Consider the following 19,815-nt stretch of genomic DNA (forward strand, 5'->3'; position numbering starts at 1 on the left):
AATTAAACTTTTCGCTTCATAGATTTATATTATCGAGTAAATAATTAAACATTTAGTTTTTGTTTAATTTTTAAAGTAAACTATATAGTTAAAAAAAAATTCATTGGTTTAAGGTAGTAAAGATTAATCATTGTTAGATAATATGATTTTTGTTATTTGAAAAAAAAATCTTTATAATTTAAAAGTTAACATCGACAAATATTTAAATATTTAGCATATAATTTTTGTTTTTGTTTAATTTTTCACAGATGGGATCCGGGAATTGTTGGTGAGGTTGGGCAAGGAATTGAATTTCATCATGGAAAGAATAAGGGAATCTTGAGGAGGGGATCTTTATCAAATCTTCAGGGTTCTGATGTGGGTCTGGGCGAACGGATTCAAGGGGTTTTAAGGAAATTAGGGATATGTGCGAGCTGGATCTGGATATTACTAATCAACACGATGGAATCGTATGATTATACAGGTCATATTTTTGAAGTTTTAAATACAAGGATTTTAATTTGTTTCAAGGAGATTGGAGGAATCATTTACGGATCTGAAATGGTGGGGATTTGGTGTTTTTTGATCTACTGTGGTTTTGATAAAACATTTTTTGGGAAAATAGGGGATTTGCGATTCAATCAAGGGATTACGATTGAGATATTGGGTATTAATGGGGGAAAATATGGGCGTGGGGAGATGGGAAACTGGATTAAGTATAAAAAGTCTTGGGGGTCTCCTCTTTGTTGCATCACATTGCTTAGTTCTTTCGCAATTTGCTATAACAAAAACCAAATCTTTTCTTTTTTCTGGATTATCATGACGCAGGGTCAGTTGCTGGGCAACAGTGGGGATGTGAGGGATGGAGAAGGCACGCGGAAAAGGATGAAGATTTCAGTGCCGCACTTTGACAACTCGGCTCTCATCAAAACCTATTACAAAACCTTGATTGGCAGATGCATGAATCCTCCAGAACAGGAAATGAAGGCATTGATACATAATATTCCAAAAATATGGAAACTGGAGGATCGAGTGGTGGGGACAGATTTGGGTTTTGGCAAATTTCAGTTCGATTTTGAGACAGAGGAAGAAATTGAAACGGTGTTGAAACTGCAACCCTATCACTTCGACTACTGGATGCTTGCTCTGGCACGTTGGCAACTGAAGAAGACACAGCTCTTCCCATCAGAAATAACCTTTTGGGTTCGCGTTCTTGGCGTGCCGATGGAGTTTAAGACGTCCCCTACCTTTGAAAGTATTGGAGATGCGCTTGGACGAACGGTCTCTGTGGACTTGGATAATTCTAGAGTCCAAGTGGTGGTGGATGCTTTCCAACAATTATGTTTCGAGACCACAGTGGATTTTAAAGGTGGAGAGTTTTATGAGGGTGAGGAAGTTGCGATATCCTTGAGGTATGAGAAGCTCTTTGGATTCTGTCCAATTTGTTCAAGCTTGTGCCATAAGGAGGAGAAGTGCCCCCTTGCTAAGCCGGAGGTGAAGATGAGTCCTGCGAGAAAGAGGGAGACGGGTGAGGGTAATGGTGGATGGTTTGAAGTCGGGAAGCATGATGATAGAGCTAGGAGTTACAAAGGAGTGGTTATTAATGGAAATCAGGGCCATCAGCATAGAGAGAGAGATAACAGGGATTACTATGGAAATGGAAAAGGCAAGGTTGTCGAAGAGAATGATTCTAAATGGGTGAAGGTGGCCGAGAAAGGGAATAAAGGAGCTCACAATCGTGGAAACTATAGAGGAGATGGCGATGGTTCTCGTCAGAGGAGTTCACGAAGAGAAGAATCAAGGATGACTGGTCAAGATGGACGCTCGAAGGCGGCTGTAGGACACACAGGAGATCAACGGTCTCAGCGTGGCTCACGTGTAGAGGCACAGGAGGAGGATGCGATAACGAATGCTGAGGGGACTGATAAGCATTTACCTTCCCAAAATTTTCAAGAGGAATTGGCTCGAACTCAAGCGGCAGGAACAGAGGTTGTTTCGGACCCTATGGATGCGGAAAATGGGCTCCAAGTGGTTCAGAGTTTGGTAGAAAACACTACTGCTCTGGAAGAGGACAGGGTAAATGGATATGGATGAGATAAAAGCGGTTTTTCTTGAGCATGGTATCGACATGGATGCAGCAGATGATCTTCAGGATGTTTCTGATGGGGAATTTGAGAAAGCAGTATTGGAGTTAGAACAAGAGAATGGTGAAAATGTTCACGTAGAGGAAGAATTGGCCACTGGTGACGAGGAGAAACTGACGGAGGATGGAGAACTGGCGAAGAGACAAGGGACTCGTAAGAGGCTGTTCAAGACAACGATAGGCACAGCTGCAAGTACTAAGCTGAGGAGTGCAAGTGCGATGGTGTCTCCACGTAAATGAGGTGCAAGCAAACCAGGAGCACGCCATGGAGAAATGGGTAAGCAAATGGAGATTAAGGGTACCTCAAACCCTAAGACGGGACCTCAGAAACCGTGATTTTTATGGATCAAATCTTCGAGTTAGATTCGAGCAAGCAGGGCTTGACTTTTGTTTTCGGTTTTTACGTTTTCATAATCAGTTCTTTGAGTTTTTCGGTTTCAGTGTTGTTTGGAAATAAGGGTATTGCGGTTGTAGTGTGTTCCTTATCCTTATGGTTTTCAGTTATGGTTAATCAATGGAATAATATTTCTGTTTTGATTCGATGGCAATTTGGTCTCTTGGATTTAAAGGGTTTGGCACTAATTTGGATATTTATATGTATGGGATGTTGGAATGGGTTCGCAGAGATGTTAATGGGGAAACTAGCTCTCTGGTTGGTCTCATTAAACCAATCACAGAGAGCGGATTTGCACATAGAGATCGTGTGTACGATGGGTGGCAAAATGGAGACGGGCGCTGTTAGGAGCTTCATAGGTCATAGTGTGATCGAGAGGTTAACTAGAACTTTCATTTTGATATTCTATGTTCACGACCATCAAAACTCAAGGAGCGGAGGTTGTTGGGATGGGTTATATGGATGGAGAAGGAAAGAAAGATCATGGTTTTCGATTATAGTAAGAATTGTAGATGATTTGAGTGGTGGAATTGGTTTGTATGTGATTATATCGATGGAGCTTTGGTGGTATATAGGAAACGTGTTTACCTTTATCGTTTGTAATTCCATAATATTGTGCAAACTTTTGGCAGGGTATAATATAGAGATTGTTTTATTACTAAGGTTATGTTTAGGGATACAGATTAATTTGGAATGGAGGTCATGTGAGGTTACTGTACTGATCAGTGCAAAGATTGGTCTGGTTTTCATCATATTGATAGAAGCAAGGGCTCAGTTTTTTCTATTGTTACAGGTTCGTTTAGTTTCTGTGTCTTTTGTAAAGGAAAAAAGTGGTAGGTATGAGAAGAATGTATGGTCAAAATTATGTTGGAGCTCAAGGGAATGGATTGTGGAATTAGGGTATCATTACACCCGTCGATCTTGCTCTTCGGGGCAAATGAAGAACAAATTTTTTAAATGCGAATATTAAGTTGGAATTGCCAAGGAATGGGTAGTAAGTGGACTATAAGCTATTTGAGTGAGATAAAACATAAACATAAACCGGATTTTCTATTTTTAGCAGAAACAAAGCAGGGACCAGAGTTTGTCCAAAAGTTTCAAGGGCACTTTGGTTATGATAATTTGGTCACAGTGGACCCAGTGGGAAGAAGTGGAGGATTAGCGCTTTACTACAATAGTGAGTATCAAGTTAAAGTATTATATTCTAGTAACCGAATGATTGATGTGGAAGCGGAGGCTCTAGGCAAAAAAGTTTATCTTACTTTTGTATACGGGGATCCAGTTTAAGACATGAGGGAGCAAGTGTGGGAGCGTTTAACTAGATATGGTCTGGCGCGGTCTGAACCCTGGTTCATTATTGGCGATCTAAATGAGATTACTGGAAATCATGAAAAAGATGGAGGATCTTTAAGAAGTTCGGATTCATTCATCCCTTTTAATAACATGGTACAAAATAGTGGTTTATTAGAATTCCCGGCTCGGGGAAATAAAATGTCATGGCAGGGGAGAAGAGGAAAAGGGAAAGGGGCGGTGATGGTTCGATGTCGATTGGATCGTGCCCTAGCAAATGAAGAGTGGCATACGTTATTTCCCTGCTCTTTTACAGAGTATCTGGGGATGGTGGCTTCTGATCATCGGCCAGTGGTGGCTTATCTAGAGGATAAAGTTCACCGAAGGAAAGGACAATTTCAGTTTGATAAGAGATGGATTGGACAAGCGGGTCTCCTGGATTCGATTACAATGGGTTGGGCAGAACCCAACGATGGAAGAATAAACGGGAATACGGTGGGTATTGTGGAAAGAATTAGTAATTGTCGCCATGAGATTGCTAAATGGTGGAAGAATAATCCACCTTATGGAAAAGATAAAATAAATGAGTTGCAACAAGCACTGGAAGAAGTACAAACAGACAATACCAGGTCACAAGAGGATATTATGGAGGTGTCCCGGAAATTACAGGATGCATACAAGGATGAAGAAGATTATTGGCACCAGAAAAGCAGGAACATGTGGTACTCATCTGGGGATCTTAACACAAAATTTTATCACGCTTTAACTAAGCAAAGACGGGTTAGAAATAGAATTGTTGGCTTACATGATGTTGATGGGAATTGGATTACAGAGGATAATGGTGTGGAAAAGGTGGCTATAAATTATTTTGAAGATCTTTTTAGTACGACCTCTCCATCGGAGTTTGATAGTTTTTTGGCAGAGGTTACACCGGGAATTACTCCTCAGAAGAATCAACGTTTGTTGAGGCTTGCGACGGAGGAGGAGGTTAGAGAGGCATTGTTCATGATGCATCCAGAGAAGGCACCAGGACCGGACGGCATGACCACCCTCTTTTTCCAACACTCCTGGCATATAATTAAGAATGATTTGGTGGAAATGGTCAACAATTTTTTGGTTTCGGGGGGAAATGGATGCAAGATTAAATATTACTTTTTCCAACACTCCTGGCATATAATTAAGAATGATTTGGTGGAAATGGTCAACAATTTTTTGGTTTCGGGGGGAAATGGATGCAAGATTAAATATTACTAATATTTGTCTGATTCCAAAAACGGAGAGACCGACAAGGATGACGGAATTGAGACCAATCAGCCTATGTAATGTGGGATATAAAATTATTTCGAAGGTTTTGTGTCAGCGATTGAAAATTTATCTTCCCTTACTTATATCCGAAACTCAGTCGGCATTTGTGGCAGGAAGGTTAATATCGGATAATATTCTCATTGCTCAGGAAATGTTTCATGGACTGCGGACTAATAAGGCATGTCAAGGAAAATATATGGCAATTAAAACGGATATGAGCAAAGCATATGATAGAGTGGAATGGGACTTTATTAACGCTTTATTAGTGAAATTGGGCTTTGATATACATTGGATCAAATTGATGATGCAATGTATTTCCTCTGTCCAATATAGGATTCTTATAAATGGTCAACCACGTGGCCTTATTGTTCCAAATAGGGGCTTACGTCAAGGTGATCCTTTATCACCATATTTATTTATTCTCTGCACTGAGGCTTTGATTGCAAATATAAAAAAGGCAGAGAGGGGAAAACAACTGACGGGAATGAAAGTGGCTAGAGCTTGCCCATCGATATCTCATTTGCTTTTTGCGGATGATAGTCTCTTCTTTTGTAAAGCTCACACTGAAGAGTGTCAAAGCATTCTTACGATTTTGAAGGAATATGAGGCAGTTTCTGGGCAGCTAATAAATTTTGAGAAGTCTTCAATTCAATTTGGACATAAGATTGAGGAACCCGTTAGACAGGAATTAAGAGATATTTTGGGTATTCAGAATCATGGAGGAATGGGGTCCTATTTGGGTCTACCAGAAAATTTTGGAGGATCAAAGATCCAAGTTTTTAGCTTTGTCCAAGATCGTTTAAATAAAAGAGTTAATGGGTGGACTTTCAAGTTTTTTACAAAAGGCGGAAAGGAAGTGATTATTAAATCAGTGATTACGGCATTACCAAATCATACTATGTCTTGCTATCGTTTACCTAAGGCAACTGTAAAAAAATTGACGAGTGCGGTATCACAATTCTGGTGGAGTCCAGGGGGAAGTACACGAGGCATGCACTGGAAATCATGGGACAAAGTATGTGTGGCTAAGGATGAAGGAGGTTTGGGGTTCAAAGACATCACTGATTTCAACACAACGATGCTTGGTAAACAGTTATGGCGTCTGATAGAGAGGCCAAACACTTTATTCTCTCGCGTCTTCAAAGGTCGGTATTTCAGAAATGCTTCACCTTTGGAACCGATCCGTTCATATTCTTCGTCATATGGCTGGCGGAGTATTGTCTCAGCTAGATCTCTGGTAAGCAAAGGACTAATCAAACGGGTGGGATCTGGTTCTTCTATTTCAGTATGGAATGATCCATGGCTCCCAACCACTCGCCCGAGACCAGCAAATAAAAATCAACACAATTTATATCCGGACCTTACAGTGGAGTCTCTCATTGACTCTAACTCACACAATTGGAATTCACAGGCAATCCGGGCTTTGGTAGATCCACAGGATGCGAAACTTATAAAAAGTATTCCACTAAGCAGGACTCGGAGGATAGATAGGGATGGATGGCATTTCACAAAGTCTGGAAAATATACGGTTAAATCAGGATACCAGGTAGAACGGCTCTATCCAGATAGGGAAAGACCACCATTATTAATTGGACCCACAGTGGATGCTCTGAAGGCTAACTGCTGGAAAATACGTTGCCCACCAAAGTTAAAACATTTTCTATGGCAACTTGTGACAGGATGTATAGCAGTAAAGAAAAATTTACATGCACGGGGAATACAAGGGGATATTTCTTGTGGAAGATGTGGAGCTCAGGAAGAGTCTATTAACCATGTGTTCTTTGAGTGTCCTCCAGCAATGCAGGTTTGGGCTCTTTCGAAGATACCATCAAATCCAGCTATCTTTCCGACAAGTGCTCTCTTCACAAACATCGATCATCTGTTCTGGAGAGTGGTTCCGCAAATGGAAGATCATCAGTTTGCATGGATACTATGGTATATTTGGAAAGCTAGGAATAATAAAGTTTTCAGTGATCTGGACATTGATTCTTTGGATACGCTTAAACTGGCAGAAACAGAATCAACTTTGTGGGCTGAGGCACAAATATTGAATGAGCAGAGGGCTACCCCACCAATAGTAGCCACGATTATGCCCTCAATCCCAGGAAGATGGTGTTTTGTGGATGGCTCATGGAAAGAGGGGGATTCCTTTTCAGGACAAGGTTGGTATTGTACTTTAGAAGGATTTGATGGTTTGTTGGGGGCAAAGAATGTTAGGGCTAGTCTCTCTCCCCTTCATGCGGAGATGGAAGCGCTACTCTGGGCAATGGTATGCATGAGAAATTTACGTCAATTTCAGGTTACGTTTGCAACGGATTGTTCTCAATTGGTGAAGATGGTTTCAACACCAGAGGAATGACCTGCTTTTGCAAATTATTTGGATGATATCAAGATCCTGCAGGAGAGTTTTACCCGATCAGAGATTATCTATGTACCCCGAACGCAAAATACAAAGGCGGATAGACTAGCACGCAGTGTTAGGAAGCAGCCGTCTTTCGTCGTTCACATGGATGCAGATCACCCAGTTTGGTTTACAGAGTCAGTATGAGTCTGTAAAAGTCGATGACAAAAAAAATAAAGGTATTGTATTACAACATTAAATTATATCTATTTAATTTATACTATCTATAAATCCAATGGATCATCTATTGTTTAAATCCAATTATTGATAGCCCAATAAAAATTTCTGGTAGGCTCAAAATTTAAATGATAAGATTAGATATTAAATGTAACATGACATTCTAGGAGGTCCATTAGGTCTATTTTTTAAAAAAATCACACACGAATCAAGGTTGTGACTTCTGTTTTAATATATAAGAAGTACGTAATTATGTTATGTAATTAAAATAAATTTATGACAATTAATGATTTTAATACTAAAGTGATAACAATTTGTGTATGATCCATTATTTTGTTTGATTGTATATTATTAAACTAAATTAAATAATAAAAATCAATTTATTTTTATCTATTCTATTATTATCATTTTATTAAAAAAAATCAATCATATATTTATGTTGGAGCATGGTATAGAATCACATTTTCTTATGTATAGTAAAAAATAATATATATCACTTCTTACATTTGTGTTTTATTTGTGTTGCATTTCCTTATTTATGACCATTGGTTATGTTCCTTCTTTTTAGTTTTGAAATTTATATTATTGTAAGGAATATTTAACATTTTATAAAGTTTTATGTGGTTCTAGTGATATAATAGTTAAACCAATTATTGTATTCATATTTTTATTTAATTCTCGTTATATACAATTATTTAGTCTTCTTAAATTTATATTTCCAACTATTGCTTATGTAGAATTTTATACATATTTTAAAATATTCTCAACTTTATGAATTTTAATTACAAAAATTAATATTTTCTACAAATTTATTTCACTCTTAAATAATTTAAGTGGCCTAAATATATATTCATAAGTCTTTTATAATATATTGATGAAAATATTTAATTCTTCACTTTCCAAAATAAATCAACTGATTATTACATCATTTTGTTTTCCTTGTAAATCCTATATTATCACTTTTAAATAATCTTCTTTTTGTCACGAAAATGCTTAGTAAACTAAAGCGGGTCTGGAAATGAAGAAACAATAAAGTTTTCAGTAATCTGGATATTGATCCGTGTGAAACTCTTCGATTGGCAGAAACGGAATCGGTACTCTGGGCTGAGGCACAAATTACAATTACACAGAGAACTGACCAAGCTCGGACTGCAACGGGCGTGACAGTACCATCTATCCCAAGTAGATGGTGTTTCACGGATGGATCTTGGAAAGACGGGGAAATAATTTCGGGACAAGGGTGGTATAGTACGCTAGAAGGTTTTGATGGTCTAATGGGAGCAAAAAATACAAGAGTGAGTCAATCACCTCTTTATTCGGAGATAGAAGCTTTTATTTGGGCTATGGAATGTATGAGGAATCTAAGGCAATTAAACATCATATTTGCAATAGATTGTTCTCAATTGGTGAAGATGGTTTTTGAACCTGAAGAGTGGTCAGCCTTTGCAAGTTATTTGGAAGATATAAAGTTATTGAAGAGAAGTTTCAACAGTTCAGAGCTCATCCATATACAACGGACGTAGAATTCAAGGGCAGACAGTCTAGCACGCAGTGCAAGAAATCAACCGTCTTTTGTTGTCCATATGGACGCGGAGTTACTAGTTTGGTTTACAAAATCTATATGAATCTGTTTGTTGCTGACAAAAAAAAAAAACTAAAGCGGGTCAGGCCCAAAGTGAAGTCAAACAGGGTTGATAAGCCTAGAGACATGAAGGGTCAATCGAAATAATTTTAAAATAATCATATGTATATATAATGGTTTGATGAAATTATTCTTATTTAGTAATAAAATTTATCATATTTTCATTTACTCATATAAACATAATCTATTAATTTAGGGTCCTATTTTTTATCGACTATACAAAGATTGTCATTTAAATTTGGACTTTTTCATAACTTTATTTTTTTTTATAGATGCTTGCCCACCCTTAATGAATATTTAAACCAAAATTTTATAGATCTTAACAGAAAAAAATAATATAAACCAAGATAAACAGAACTTCATTTATCATATATACAAATAATGAATCTGTTCATATCACTTGCTTTTAAACACACGTTTCATCTAATCTACACATTGCTCGGCAAGAGTCTTCAACCTGACTTTTCTTATGAACAAGCTAGACCTAACCTGAGTTTCCAATGCTTCTCTTCAGTCAAAATCATGTATTGCCACACACCATAATTAATATTTCTCTTCAGCTGATGATCGTCACCTGTCAAACGCCATAATCAAATTTCATATCCTACAATCATACTAACCACTAAAAAAAATTTATTCATATGTTTGGTTTGATAAATAACAGTTCATTTTTATTTAATATATATCAAATTCAAAAATATCTGTATATCTAATAAATTTTAGAATAAAATTTCCAAGTTTGAATATTCTCTAACCAATTTCAAAACGATATCCAAATCTAAAAACGAAATAGATCTTTTGAATCATTATATGCCTAAAAAGTATTTATTTAAATTGTTTGTAAGGAAAAAATTGAAACCATCTATTGCTCTAAAAAAAGGATATGACATACCTCAATATCTGATATTACTCAAATTACCCTAAGTGATTTGTACTTTCTCAAATAAGAGGTCCAGTTGTAGTATATAGAGATCAAATCCACAAGGAGCTAAGACACACAAAAGATCTTAAACAGTTTATGATTAAGCTAGGTCAATTATGGAAATAGTAAATTGCAGTGGTGAACAAGACAGTTGTTCGGTTGATTGATTTTGAGGTTTTGTAAACAATTATGAGAAAGCGTTAGATTTAGGGTTTCTATTCAGGAAATCAGGATTATAATTGTATAGAAGCTAGGGTAGTTTATTGGATATTCTAGAACTTAAACAAAGTAATAAACTATCAACTTTCGTTTGTTTAAAATATCTATTGTCAAGATCTCAGATCTCAACTGTCGTTTGTTGATCTGGAGAAAGTATCGATCGATATTATCAATGGATAGTCGATCGATACACCTATAGGGTTGTCGATCAATGTTCCTTCCAGCAAGCTTTACCGAGCGGGTTTGACTATGTTTACTAGGTTTCCTAGATCAATTTCTGTTTGTTTCTAGCAATCCTATAACAATATGAATTATTTCAGGTAAAAGACCAGGCTTCCGCTTGCGCCTAATTATCCTAATATCAAGGTTCTACTTAGCTACTCTAAAACACAAGCAATAAGAGCAATTCAACTGATGGATATCACAAACAACTCAGCAATCTATATTTGGGGCGAATCCTTCATAATCTTATTTGAACCCTAAACCTAACAAGGTGGACTACTCAGACATAACAAAGCAATTCATAACAAATAACATAAAGGAATGCATAAATAAATTAAGGTTAGAAATACTAGAGTTCCAATACAAATCTCTGAAGGAGTCTTGTATCTTCTCTCCAAATCTACTAAAAACCTTTGCTGTGTAAAATTAGAAAAGAGAAAGAAAAAATCTTGTGTTGCCTAGAAAAGTGGCAGAGCACATAATTATTACGTTAAAAGTCAGCCAGGGGTATTTCTGTAAATATGTCTTGACTTGGGTTTTAAGCCGGCTTGGCTTTGCGCGCTTTGCTGTCGATCGATGGCACAGAGTGTGCATCGATCGACGGTGGACTCTGAATGTCGACCCTAAGTGGTTCGATAGTCAGCTTCGAGCTTCCTCTCATTTTATCTCCAAAATGCATCCAGATCATCATTTTTCTCCAAATCATCCCTGGACCTGTAAAAGTGTTAAAAAGACTCCAAAACATAATGGATAGTTCCTAAAACACCTATATACCATGGCTAAAAGTGAGTAAAATCTATGGTATATCAATATCACTTGCTCAAAAACTAGGATTGGGCAAGATACCCGAATCCGAAAAACCGAACCGAATTCAATCCAAAAAAATAGTATCAAACCCGAATTGAAATTGGTTAAATATCCGAATGGGTTTAAAATTTTGGTACCTAGGGAACCGGAACCGAACCCGACCCGAACCGAAGTATTTTGGATATATGAGTGTATCCAAAGTAGATATATCTAAATATATTATTTGTTTTAATATTTAATATATTTAATATATAAAATATATAAGATATTTGAAATTATCCAAAATACTTGAAATATATAAAAATAATCAAAACTAAATGTCTAAACTAGCTAAACAATACTCAAAACATAAAATATCTATTGATTCTCTTAGGCCTGGGACTTCGGATATTCGGATCGGGTTCGGATAAGATCCATTCGGGTTCGGGTCTTTCGGATAACTGAATTCTCTACCCAATAGGTACTTGGTAGATTTTGGTTCGGGTTTCGGGTCGGATACCACCGGTTTCGGGTCGGTTCCGGGTACCCAGTTATTATGTAAATCATATACATATTTACTAAATACAATAATTTACATGTAAATTGAAGTGGTTCGGTGGTTATATACTCTACCTTTAGTGTAGCCAACCCAGGTTCAAGTACTTTAAATGTCAATTGTATAAAAAAATTAATATTGAAATAATATATATATTTACAATATAGAAGAATACATATAGTTGAAGTGGTCTGGTGGTAACATAGCCGGTTTTCCAACTATCCAACCCGGGTTCGAGTAGAGGTGTTGAATCTTTTTCTAAAATTATGGGTTTTAGGCTATCCATTTCGGTTTAAATGGGTACCCGGTCGGGTTTCGGGTAATAACCGGAACCGACCCAATACCTACGGGTATTAGAAGCAATGACCCATTGGGTTATATGGTCATATCCGAAATCGAACTGAACCGGTCCATTTCGGGTCGGATCCGGGTAAACCGATTTATTTGTTAAGTTTAGGTATTTTTGTTCAAATTTATATGTAATATATTACTTTGTTTTATATTTTGAAAAATTTAAAGTATATAATGAATTTAAAATTTTAAAATAATTTAAACGGGTTATCCGAACTTTAACCGAACCCACAAAAATCTGAACTAATCTGAATCAAAATTTATAAATACCGGAAAGGGGCTAAAACCTTTAACCCAAAAAATCTGAAATCCTAATAGACCCAAACCAAACCCCAAATGGGTACCCGAACGCTCACCCCTATCGAAAGCTATATATCAATAACAAATTTATAGTTTTTATGTATATCTAATAAAGTTAAGACCAAAAAATATTGATTAATCTATATAGTATGTAAATAACAGTTTTCAAAATATTTATGTTGATAGCTATATGTTAACAAAAGTTTTCAATATCTTTATGTTGATAGTTAGATGTTAACAACAACCTATATTATTTTGCCTACAATATTCTTTGAATATTTGCTATATCTAAAAACCATTATATCCAAAGAATATAAAATAAAATATAAACCACAAAGTCGAAAGATGTTTAATAGATTAAACAATCATGATAGAAGCGAAAAAGTTCTTCCCACAACGTAAATTCAAATACCAAAATACACACAAATGTAAAACATCAGTAGATCTCTTAAACTGTTGTAACTAGAGAATTTAGAGACTGAATATTTCTGTGTTCTTATTAATGATCAAAAGGGTTCTTTTATATAAGGATTACAAGAGGAAGATAACTGGAAAGTATCCAAAACCTAAACTCATTAAGATTAGGAAAACTACTAATACATAATAATGGAAATATTACATCTACTAGGAAAAGGAAAGGGTTTCCTTTTCTCCAAGCTTTGTGGCCGTCTCTCTCTCTCCTAAACTCGGATCTCTCTCTCCTCTCTCTACGGCTTCGGCCGTCTCTCCATCTTCTAGGTATTGGGCCGGTCTTGGTCCGGGCCTGGTTAATGGCAATCCACTCCATGATTTATAACACTCCCCCTTGGATGCCATAACCAAACAGGATTTGTAGTACGCTTCATGTTGCCTCATTAAAACCTTATCAGAAAAACCCAATGGGACAAAACCATGATGAAGGAAAAAGAGTACAACACGCACTACTCCCCTTGATGTGAACCTCATTGTAGGTTTCTACATTCTACGCATCTGGTGCGTGATCTTTCCTGTATATGTAGGAAGGGAGTAATCGGCCAGTTTCATTACTGAACCGTAATTAGACCACTTTGACTTCTTAGGTCGTTTCTCATGTCTTTTGACATCGAGTGTCTCGGTAAAGCATATGTGCTAAGCAATGTGGATCACATTGTCCTCGGAGATCACTATTGGGTCTTTGCAAATCGTGTTTGCATGTGTCCATAGTCTAGACGTGATCGTCTATTGTTAACTCTTAACTTTGATCGGACAAAATAAGTACTTATGGACAATGTACTAGACATGGTTACCATGAACCTATGTCTCGATCTGGCCGATCCATGTCTGGGTCATAGACCTCGTCTATACATGTCCACTACTTGTCTCATGAGTGTTCAAGATCAATGATCATTGTTGTGAGTTTATAATCTCTTATTATGGCTCTGCAGCCGAACACTCTCATGGATGTGGACATCGATTTCTTTGCCTTAGGCAGTACCATATCTATCTCGGACATTGTAGTCCTTTATCCATCTCCTGATGGTGTCTCATGACCTCTGTTGCTGTGGATTATATCACACACTGAAATATATATTATTAGGTCAGAGATCTCGGCTCTCACAAGCTTATGGAATACAATACATTTGTATCCGGTTGATCTTTTGTCTCTACTAGCCCGTGATCAAGAAGAAGGGCAAGACGTCTTTTAGTCTTAAAAGCCGGACGCGTCTAGTAGGATAGCCAGACGTTCTTTGCTGAAGAGTCGGACTCCCTTAGACGGACAGAGTCAGACATCTTTAATTTGAAGGGCCGGGGCCGGACGCTTTTGATCGGACACCCACATAGATTTATTCTATGCCTACTAACCTCTTTTAGGTTTAGTATAATTACAAGGAATTTCAAATATATGGACTGTATTGGATTGTCTTTTATACAACTCCAAGATCAATGATCATGCGTGATCAATTTCTTTTACATACTATATGCAGCTGCTTTATGTTTCAGTCCATTAATCAGCTTAGGAACGAAGCTGTTCTTTCATCTTATCAAGTGATCCATATGCAGCTTACTACATCATTTGTATCTAATTTCTTTCTTATGACCAGACCATTTTCAATTTCGAAAATCTGTAGCAGCATCCACCACATAGGAGTTTATCTCCTTATAATATGTTCCTTTGATCTCTGTGAGTATCTTGTGTAACAAGCTATAATCAAATGCTGTTAGTAGGAAAACATGAACACCTTTACATCATGTACATCTCTCACAGTTTTTTTACTTCTCACAAGATCCATCTATTTCACTGGTTGATCAGATGGCGTTTCTGTATATGTATATGGCCAATACGCCCATCTCTCTTTTAGATACTTTGAACCTCCACGTTTATCTTTCTAATCTTTATGATTGTATGAGTACTCTTTCGTGGGTTCATGATCCTCGTTCATTTCTTTATGTTCAAGTGCTATAACTTTATGTATCTTTATACAAAAGTGTGTGTGTGTCGACACTTTCATGTGGTTCCATTATGTTCCAGACATGATCTATGGATTTGAGATCTTATTATCCAAGACCTTTATTACCTAGTAGCTTGGCGTCCCAAGACTACATGGTTTGGTACCTTAGATGTGTAGCTGCGCAGCCTTTTCTCAATATCTGGTATGGTTTCTCTTATAATCTCGGATCTGTATTCTATGCACCTTTATTTTCTATCCGAGATTCCTTTATCTTATGGAACACTTGGTCTATCTTGTATAGACTCTATAGAAACTTGATTATGTCTCTTCTAGGACATTCATTTGGTGCTAAGCTGGTTAGTCATTTCTCGGGTCAGTGTCTGGCATTTCTATTAGCTTCTCAATTAGCTAGCTTTATATAATCTTTCTTTGGACGTCTTAAATCATAATGTATATTCCGAGGATCTTTGCCAAGACAATGATGGTTAAAACCATTCGTACTTTTAACATCCTTTTATCCAGCTTATAATCTTTCTCCTTTGATATTCGGATTCATTTGTTTCATGCTATCCGTACCTGGCCACTATTTGACCACCCATGTTTTGGCTCACGGTTCTTTTTGATTTCGTGGAGAAGATCTTATTCTTATATATTCCCAATCCTCTTCTGAGGTTCCATCTTAGACGGCACATGTATGGATGTGGTGGTTTATTCAAAATCTCTTAAGATGGTGTATGTCTGGTTTTATGACCCGTATTCAATCTGAGATGGGAATATCTATGCTCACTTATATGGCCTGATGCATATGATCGTATCATCATTCTATACATGTAAAACATAATGTCTCCAAGCTTATAGACTTTAGAATCTTAGTCTTATAGATAATGGCTTACATGGCCGAACCTTTTATAGGTAATGGCTTATGTGCGGCCAAGCCTGCACTATGCATATACAAGTCGTGGCCAAGACATGTATAGGTGATGGTCTTTGCAGCCGACCATAACATGGTCTCTTCGGCCGAGTAATGGCCTCTTCGGTTTGGCCGTTTGTATCATGGCCTCTACGGCCGAGGAATGGTCCTTTATGGCCGGGTAATGGCCGAGCCATACACGAACTTGTAGTATTGATCATGGGTTTATCCTCTCTCCCCCTCATGACCATACTATAAGGTCGTGGTGCTTGGGACAATTAAGCCTAATGAGTTTCCCTTTGTGTACATGTTTCACAACGTGAGATTTTTTACGGGATAACTCTGTGCCTTTTCAATCTTTGCATCAAGTTTAGACTTTAGGATGGCTAATCCTATCATGCCATATAGTGTAAAATTTCGTGGTGTTATCTCAATATGGTTACCACATCTCTTGCCTCTTTATCATACTGATTTGTAGCATAGTTTTGATCAGTAGAGATCATAGGTATAGTCTCGACCACTTTCTTTCAAGGTCTTAGGCGTTTTTCTTCTTAAAATCTAAAGGAACTTGTTTCCTTCCTTACCCATTATTTCTACTTGGAAACCATACATTATAACTTCAATGGGTCACATGTTCTTTTGGGTGTGTATAATGCCTTTTAAGGCAATTCCTTAGCCATAGTTTCTTTACTAGGTTTACTATACCCCTTTTATAATTTCTTACTTGGTTTTATGCCCTTTAGGCAACTCTTTAAAATCATTTATATGTTCAAGTAAGATCATGCAAGACAATGAATTCAAAACCAATTTCATTGTATATATAAAATCGTGAACCATCAAGTAGGTTAAAAGCAAATCACAAAACAAGAACTTTAAAATAAAATTATCATGTCGAGATCTTTCTTTAGTCAAGGTATAAGCCGGCCTCACAATCTATATTTTCCCAGGCGCCTTTCTTGGATTCTTCCTTATCATTTCTAGCCTCATTGGCTTCAGGAAGTCTCATCTCACTATCTCGTTGCTCAATGTATCTTTTCTGAAGTTTCTCAAATCGGCTAATAGTATTTTTAAGTTTCTGCTCTCTTTGCTTGATTGCAAATAGGTATGACAATAGGTCATTATAGGTTGTGAAACCCTTAGCCTTATGTGATAACAGTACATCCTTTGGATGGAATGTGGAGTATATTTTATATAATAAATCATCTTCTGTTACCACTTCACCACATAGTTCAAGACTATGGGCGATTTTCATTAGAGCAGAATTATATTCTTCCACGGATTCAAAATCCTGGAACCTGAGAAGCTTCCATTCATTCATGGTCTTTCGCCAAAATATCATTGAGTATCTTGATTCTAGTCTTGTCCAAAGTTCACAAGGATCCTCTATATTTTCATACTGATTTCTCAGTTCCTCAGTGAGATGGTAGCGCATAATTGTTATGGCTCTATGCTTTTCACTTTCAATTGCATTATTGCCTTCAATGATACATCTCCTGAGTCCTCTAGACTTCAGGGCAATTGAAGTGTTCATTTCTCATTCTTGATAATTATCTCCAGAGAGATTTAGGGCAGCATAATCCGAAGGCTCAAATCTCGACATCTGAAATCATTTAATCAATTTATGATTTAGAATTCTTCCAACCAATTTAAATAATCAGTGCACATGATTTCATAAGTCTATTTATTATGCTTAAGCCACACGGCTTTGCATTGTGATGCTTAGGCTTCACGATTGTTATGTGATACAACGATCTTAAGGATCGGATCATGATGCAATCCGGTTTATAACCATCCGGATACTCGGCCACACGGCCACTTTGATATTCACCAAGCCACACGGCTTTTAATCAATCAAGGGCACAAGGCCGCAAGTATGAACAATGTATTAGGCCACACGGCCATATACAAAACGGGATCTAGATGCATTCAATCCTATTTCTTAGTTGCATATCTATTAGGTTTTAGAATTAAATAATCTAGCAACTTAACTCTCATTCAATATGTAAATTCTTTAAATCAATCTTTCAAGCTTTAAGTAATGAGAGATTTAAGGTTTCAATGCCTTTAGGAATTTTAAAATTCGAGATTAGGGTTTTAGTTTAAACAAGATTCAGATTCAAGTTTTAAAACAATCCTAATCATAGCTCAAGGCGATCAATCAAATACTCAAGTTTCAAATCAAAATTAAAAACCGATTTTTCAAAATTAGGGTTTTAGGGGATTTCGAAAACTTTGATCTTTGATCAAGGGGATTTGATTTGAGATTCAAAAACCTTTAAGGTTCTGATTTTAATTGATCAATGGATCAATCTCGTTCTTAGGTTTAGATCGAACTTATAGAGCTTCGATTTACTCATAGGGGATTGATCTATTTAACCTATGGCTTTTAGTTTTAGAGATTATCTTTTAAGGTTTCAATCTTTAAAAAACAACCAAATTCGATTCTTGTTTTCAGATTAAGAATTACCTTTATTTTGTAGGGTTGAACCGGACCACCAAAGTCAGATGAACCTCTAGTTGCACATGGACGCGAGCTGGCTCCTTACCGGGTCGCAAGATGGGACGGGACGCGAGATGTCTGGAACGGTCTTGCGTCTGGTCACGGATATGTGCTGAGGTAGTCAGACGCGATCGGGACGCGTCTTTTTCTTATCTAGTTCGCGAGTTGTTGCCTTTGCAAGCGGCTAATCTGAATTGCGAGCTGGCTGTGATGCGAACGTGAAGCTGAGGACGTCCGGGATGCAAGCTGGGGACGTAAGAGATCGTCTGAGCTAAGATCGTATCAGGCTGAGATGGCAAAGCTTGCTGGAACGCAAGCAAGAACAATTTAGGGTTCTTCGGGATTAGGGTTCCACAAGACCAAGACGGCGCCGCGTATTGTTTCTGCGAGTGTGGGCGCGTCAGAGATCGTAACGACAAACGGTTTGCGCTGATGGATTCGTCTCGTCAAGAGATTCAATTTGATATGTGGCTCGTCGTCTGGTTCCTCAGGGTTTGAGAGATAGATCTATTTTAAGTTGCGCCTGGATTAGGGTTTATGTGTGACGGATTTTAGGTTAGGTTTTGTGGTTTTGGAGTCTATCGTGCTGATAACGTGTTGTAATTAGAGAGTTTAGAGGCTGAATATTTATGTGTTCTTATTAATGATCAAGGGGGTTTCTTTATATAAGGATTACAAGATGAAGATAAATGGAAAGTATCCAAAACCTAAACTTACTAGGATTAGGAAAACTAGTAATACATAATAATGGAAAGATTACATCTACTAGGAAAAGGAAAGGGTTTCCTTTTCTCCAAGTTTTGTGGCCGTCTCTCTCTCTCCTAAACTCGGCTCTCTCTCTCCTCTCTCTACGGCTTCGGCCGTCTCTCCATCTTTTAGGTATTGGGCCGGTCTTGGGCCGGTCTTGGTCCGGGCCTGGTTAATGGCAATCCACTCTATGATTTATAACATAAATTAATTAATAACAGTAACACAAAGTGAAACTTAACCTTGCATAGCGCGGATCGTATTCTAGTACTATATTATAGATAACTTTCTGTAACAAATTTGAAAACATATATTCTTTGTCTTGTTACGGCCATTACTATTTAGTATACTTACTTATGTACTTTAACTATATTTTTTTTTCATCTATTTGCAATGTAGTGTTTGTATTATATATATATATATATATATTAAATTTTATTGTGAAATAATTTATTTTATCAGGATTTATGTCTTATATTAGAAACTGTTTCTATAGTTTTATATATTTAAATTTTGGAATTGAAATGCGACAGAAATGTATAATTTTTAATTTAAATATACAC

At 37.0% G+C, this 19,815-nt stretch overlaps 1 protein-coding gene across 1 annotated transcript; it reads left to right on the top strand.

Annotated features, from left to right (window-relative positions):
* Positions 1 to 202: 202 nt before the first annotated feature.
* Positions 203 to 3,515, top strand: LOC125586426. The gene is made up of 2 exons (XM_048756531.1): positions 203 to 463; positions 808 to 3,515. Exons 1-2 carry the CDS (start codon positions 452 to 454, stop codon positions 2,071 to 2,073), a joined length of 1,278 nt encoding a protein of 425 aa, XP_048612488.1. The 5' UTR covers positions 203 to 451; the 3' UTR covers positions 2,074 to 3,515.
* The last annotated feature ends 16,300 nt before the right edge of the window (positions 3,516 to 19,815 follow it).

This window comes from Brassica napus, chromosome C4 (assembly GCF_020379485.1).
Source record: "Brassica napus cultivar Da-Ae chromosome C4, Da-Ae, whole genome shotgun sequence".
Taxonomy (NCBI): domain Eukaryota; kingdom Viridiplantae; phylum Streptophyta; class Magnoliopsida; order Brassicales; family Brassicaceae; genus Brassica; species Brassica napus.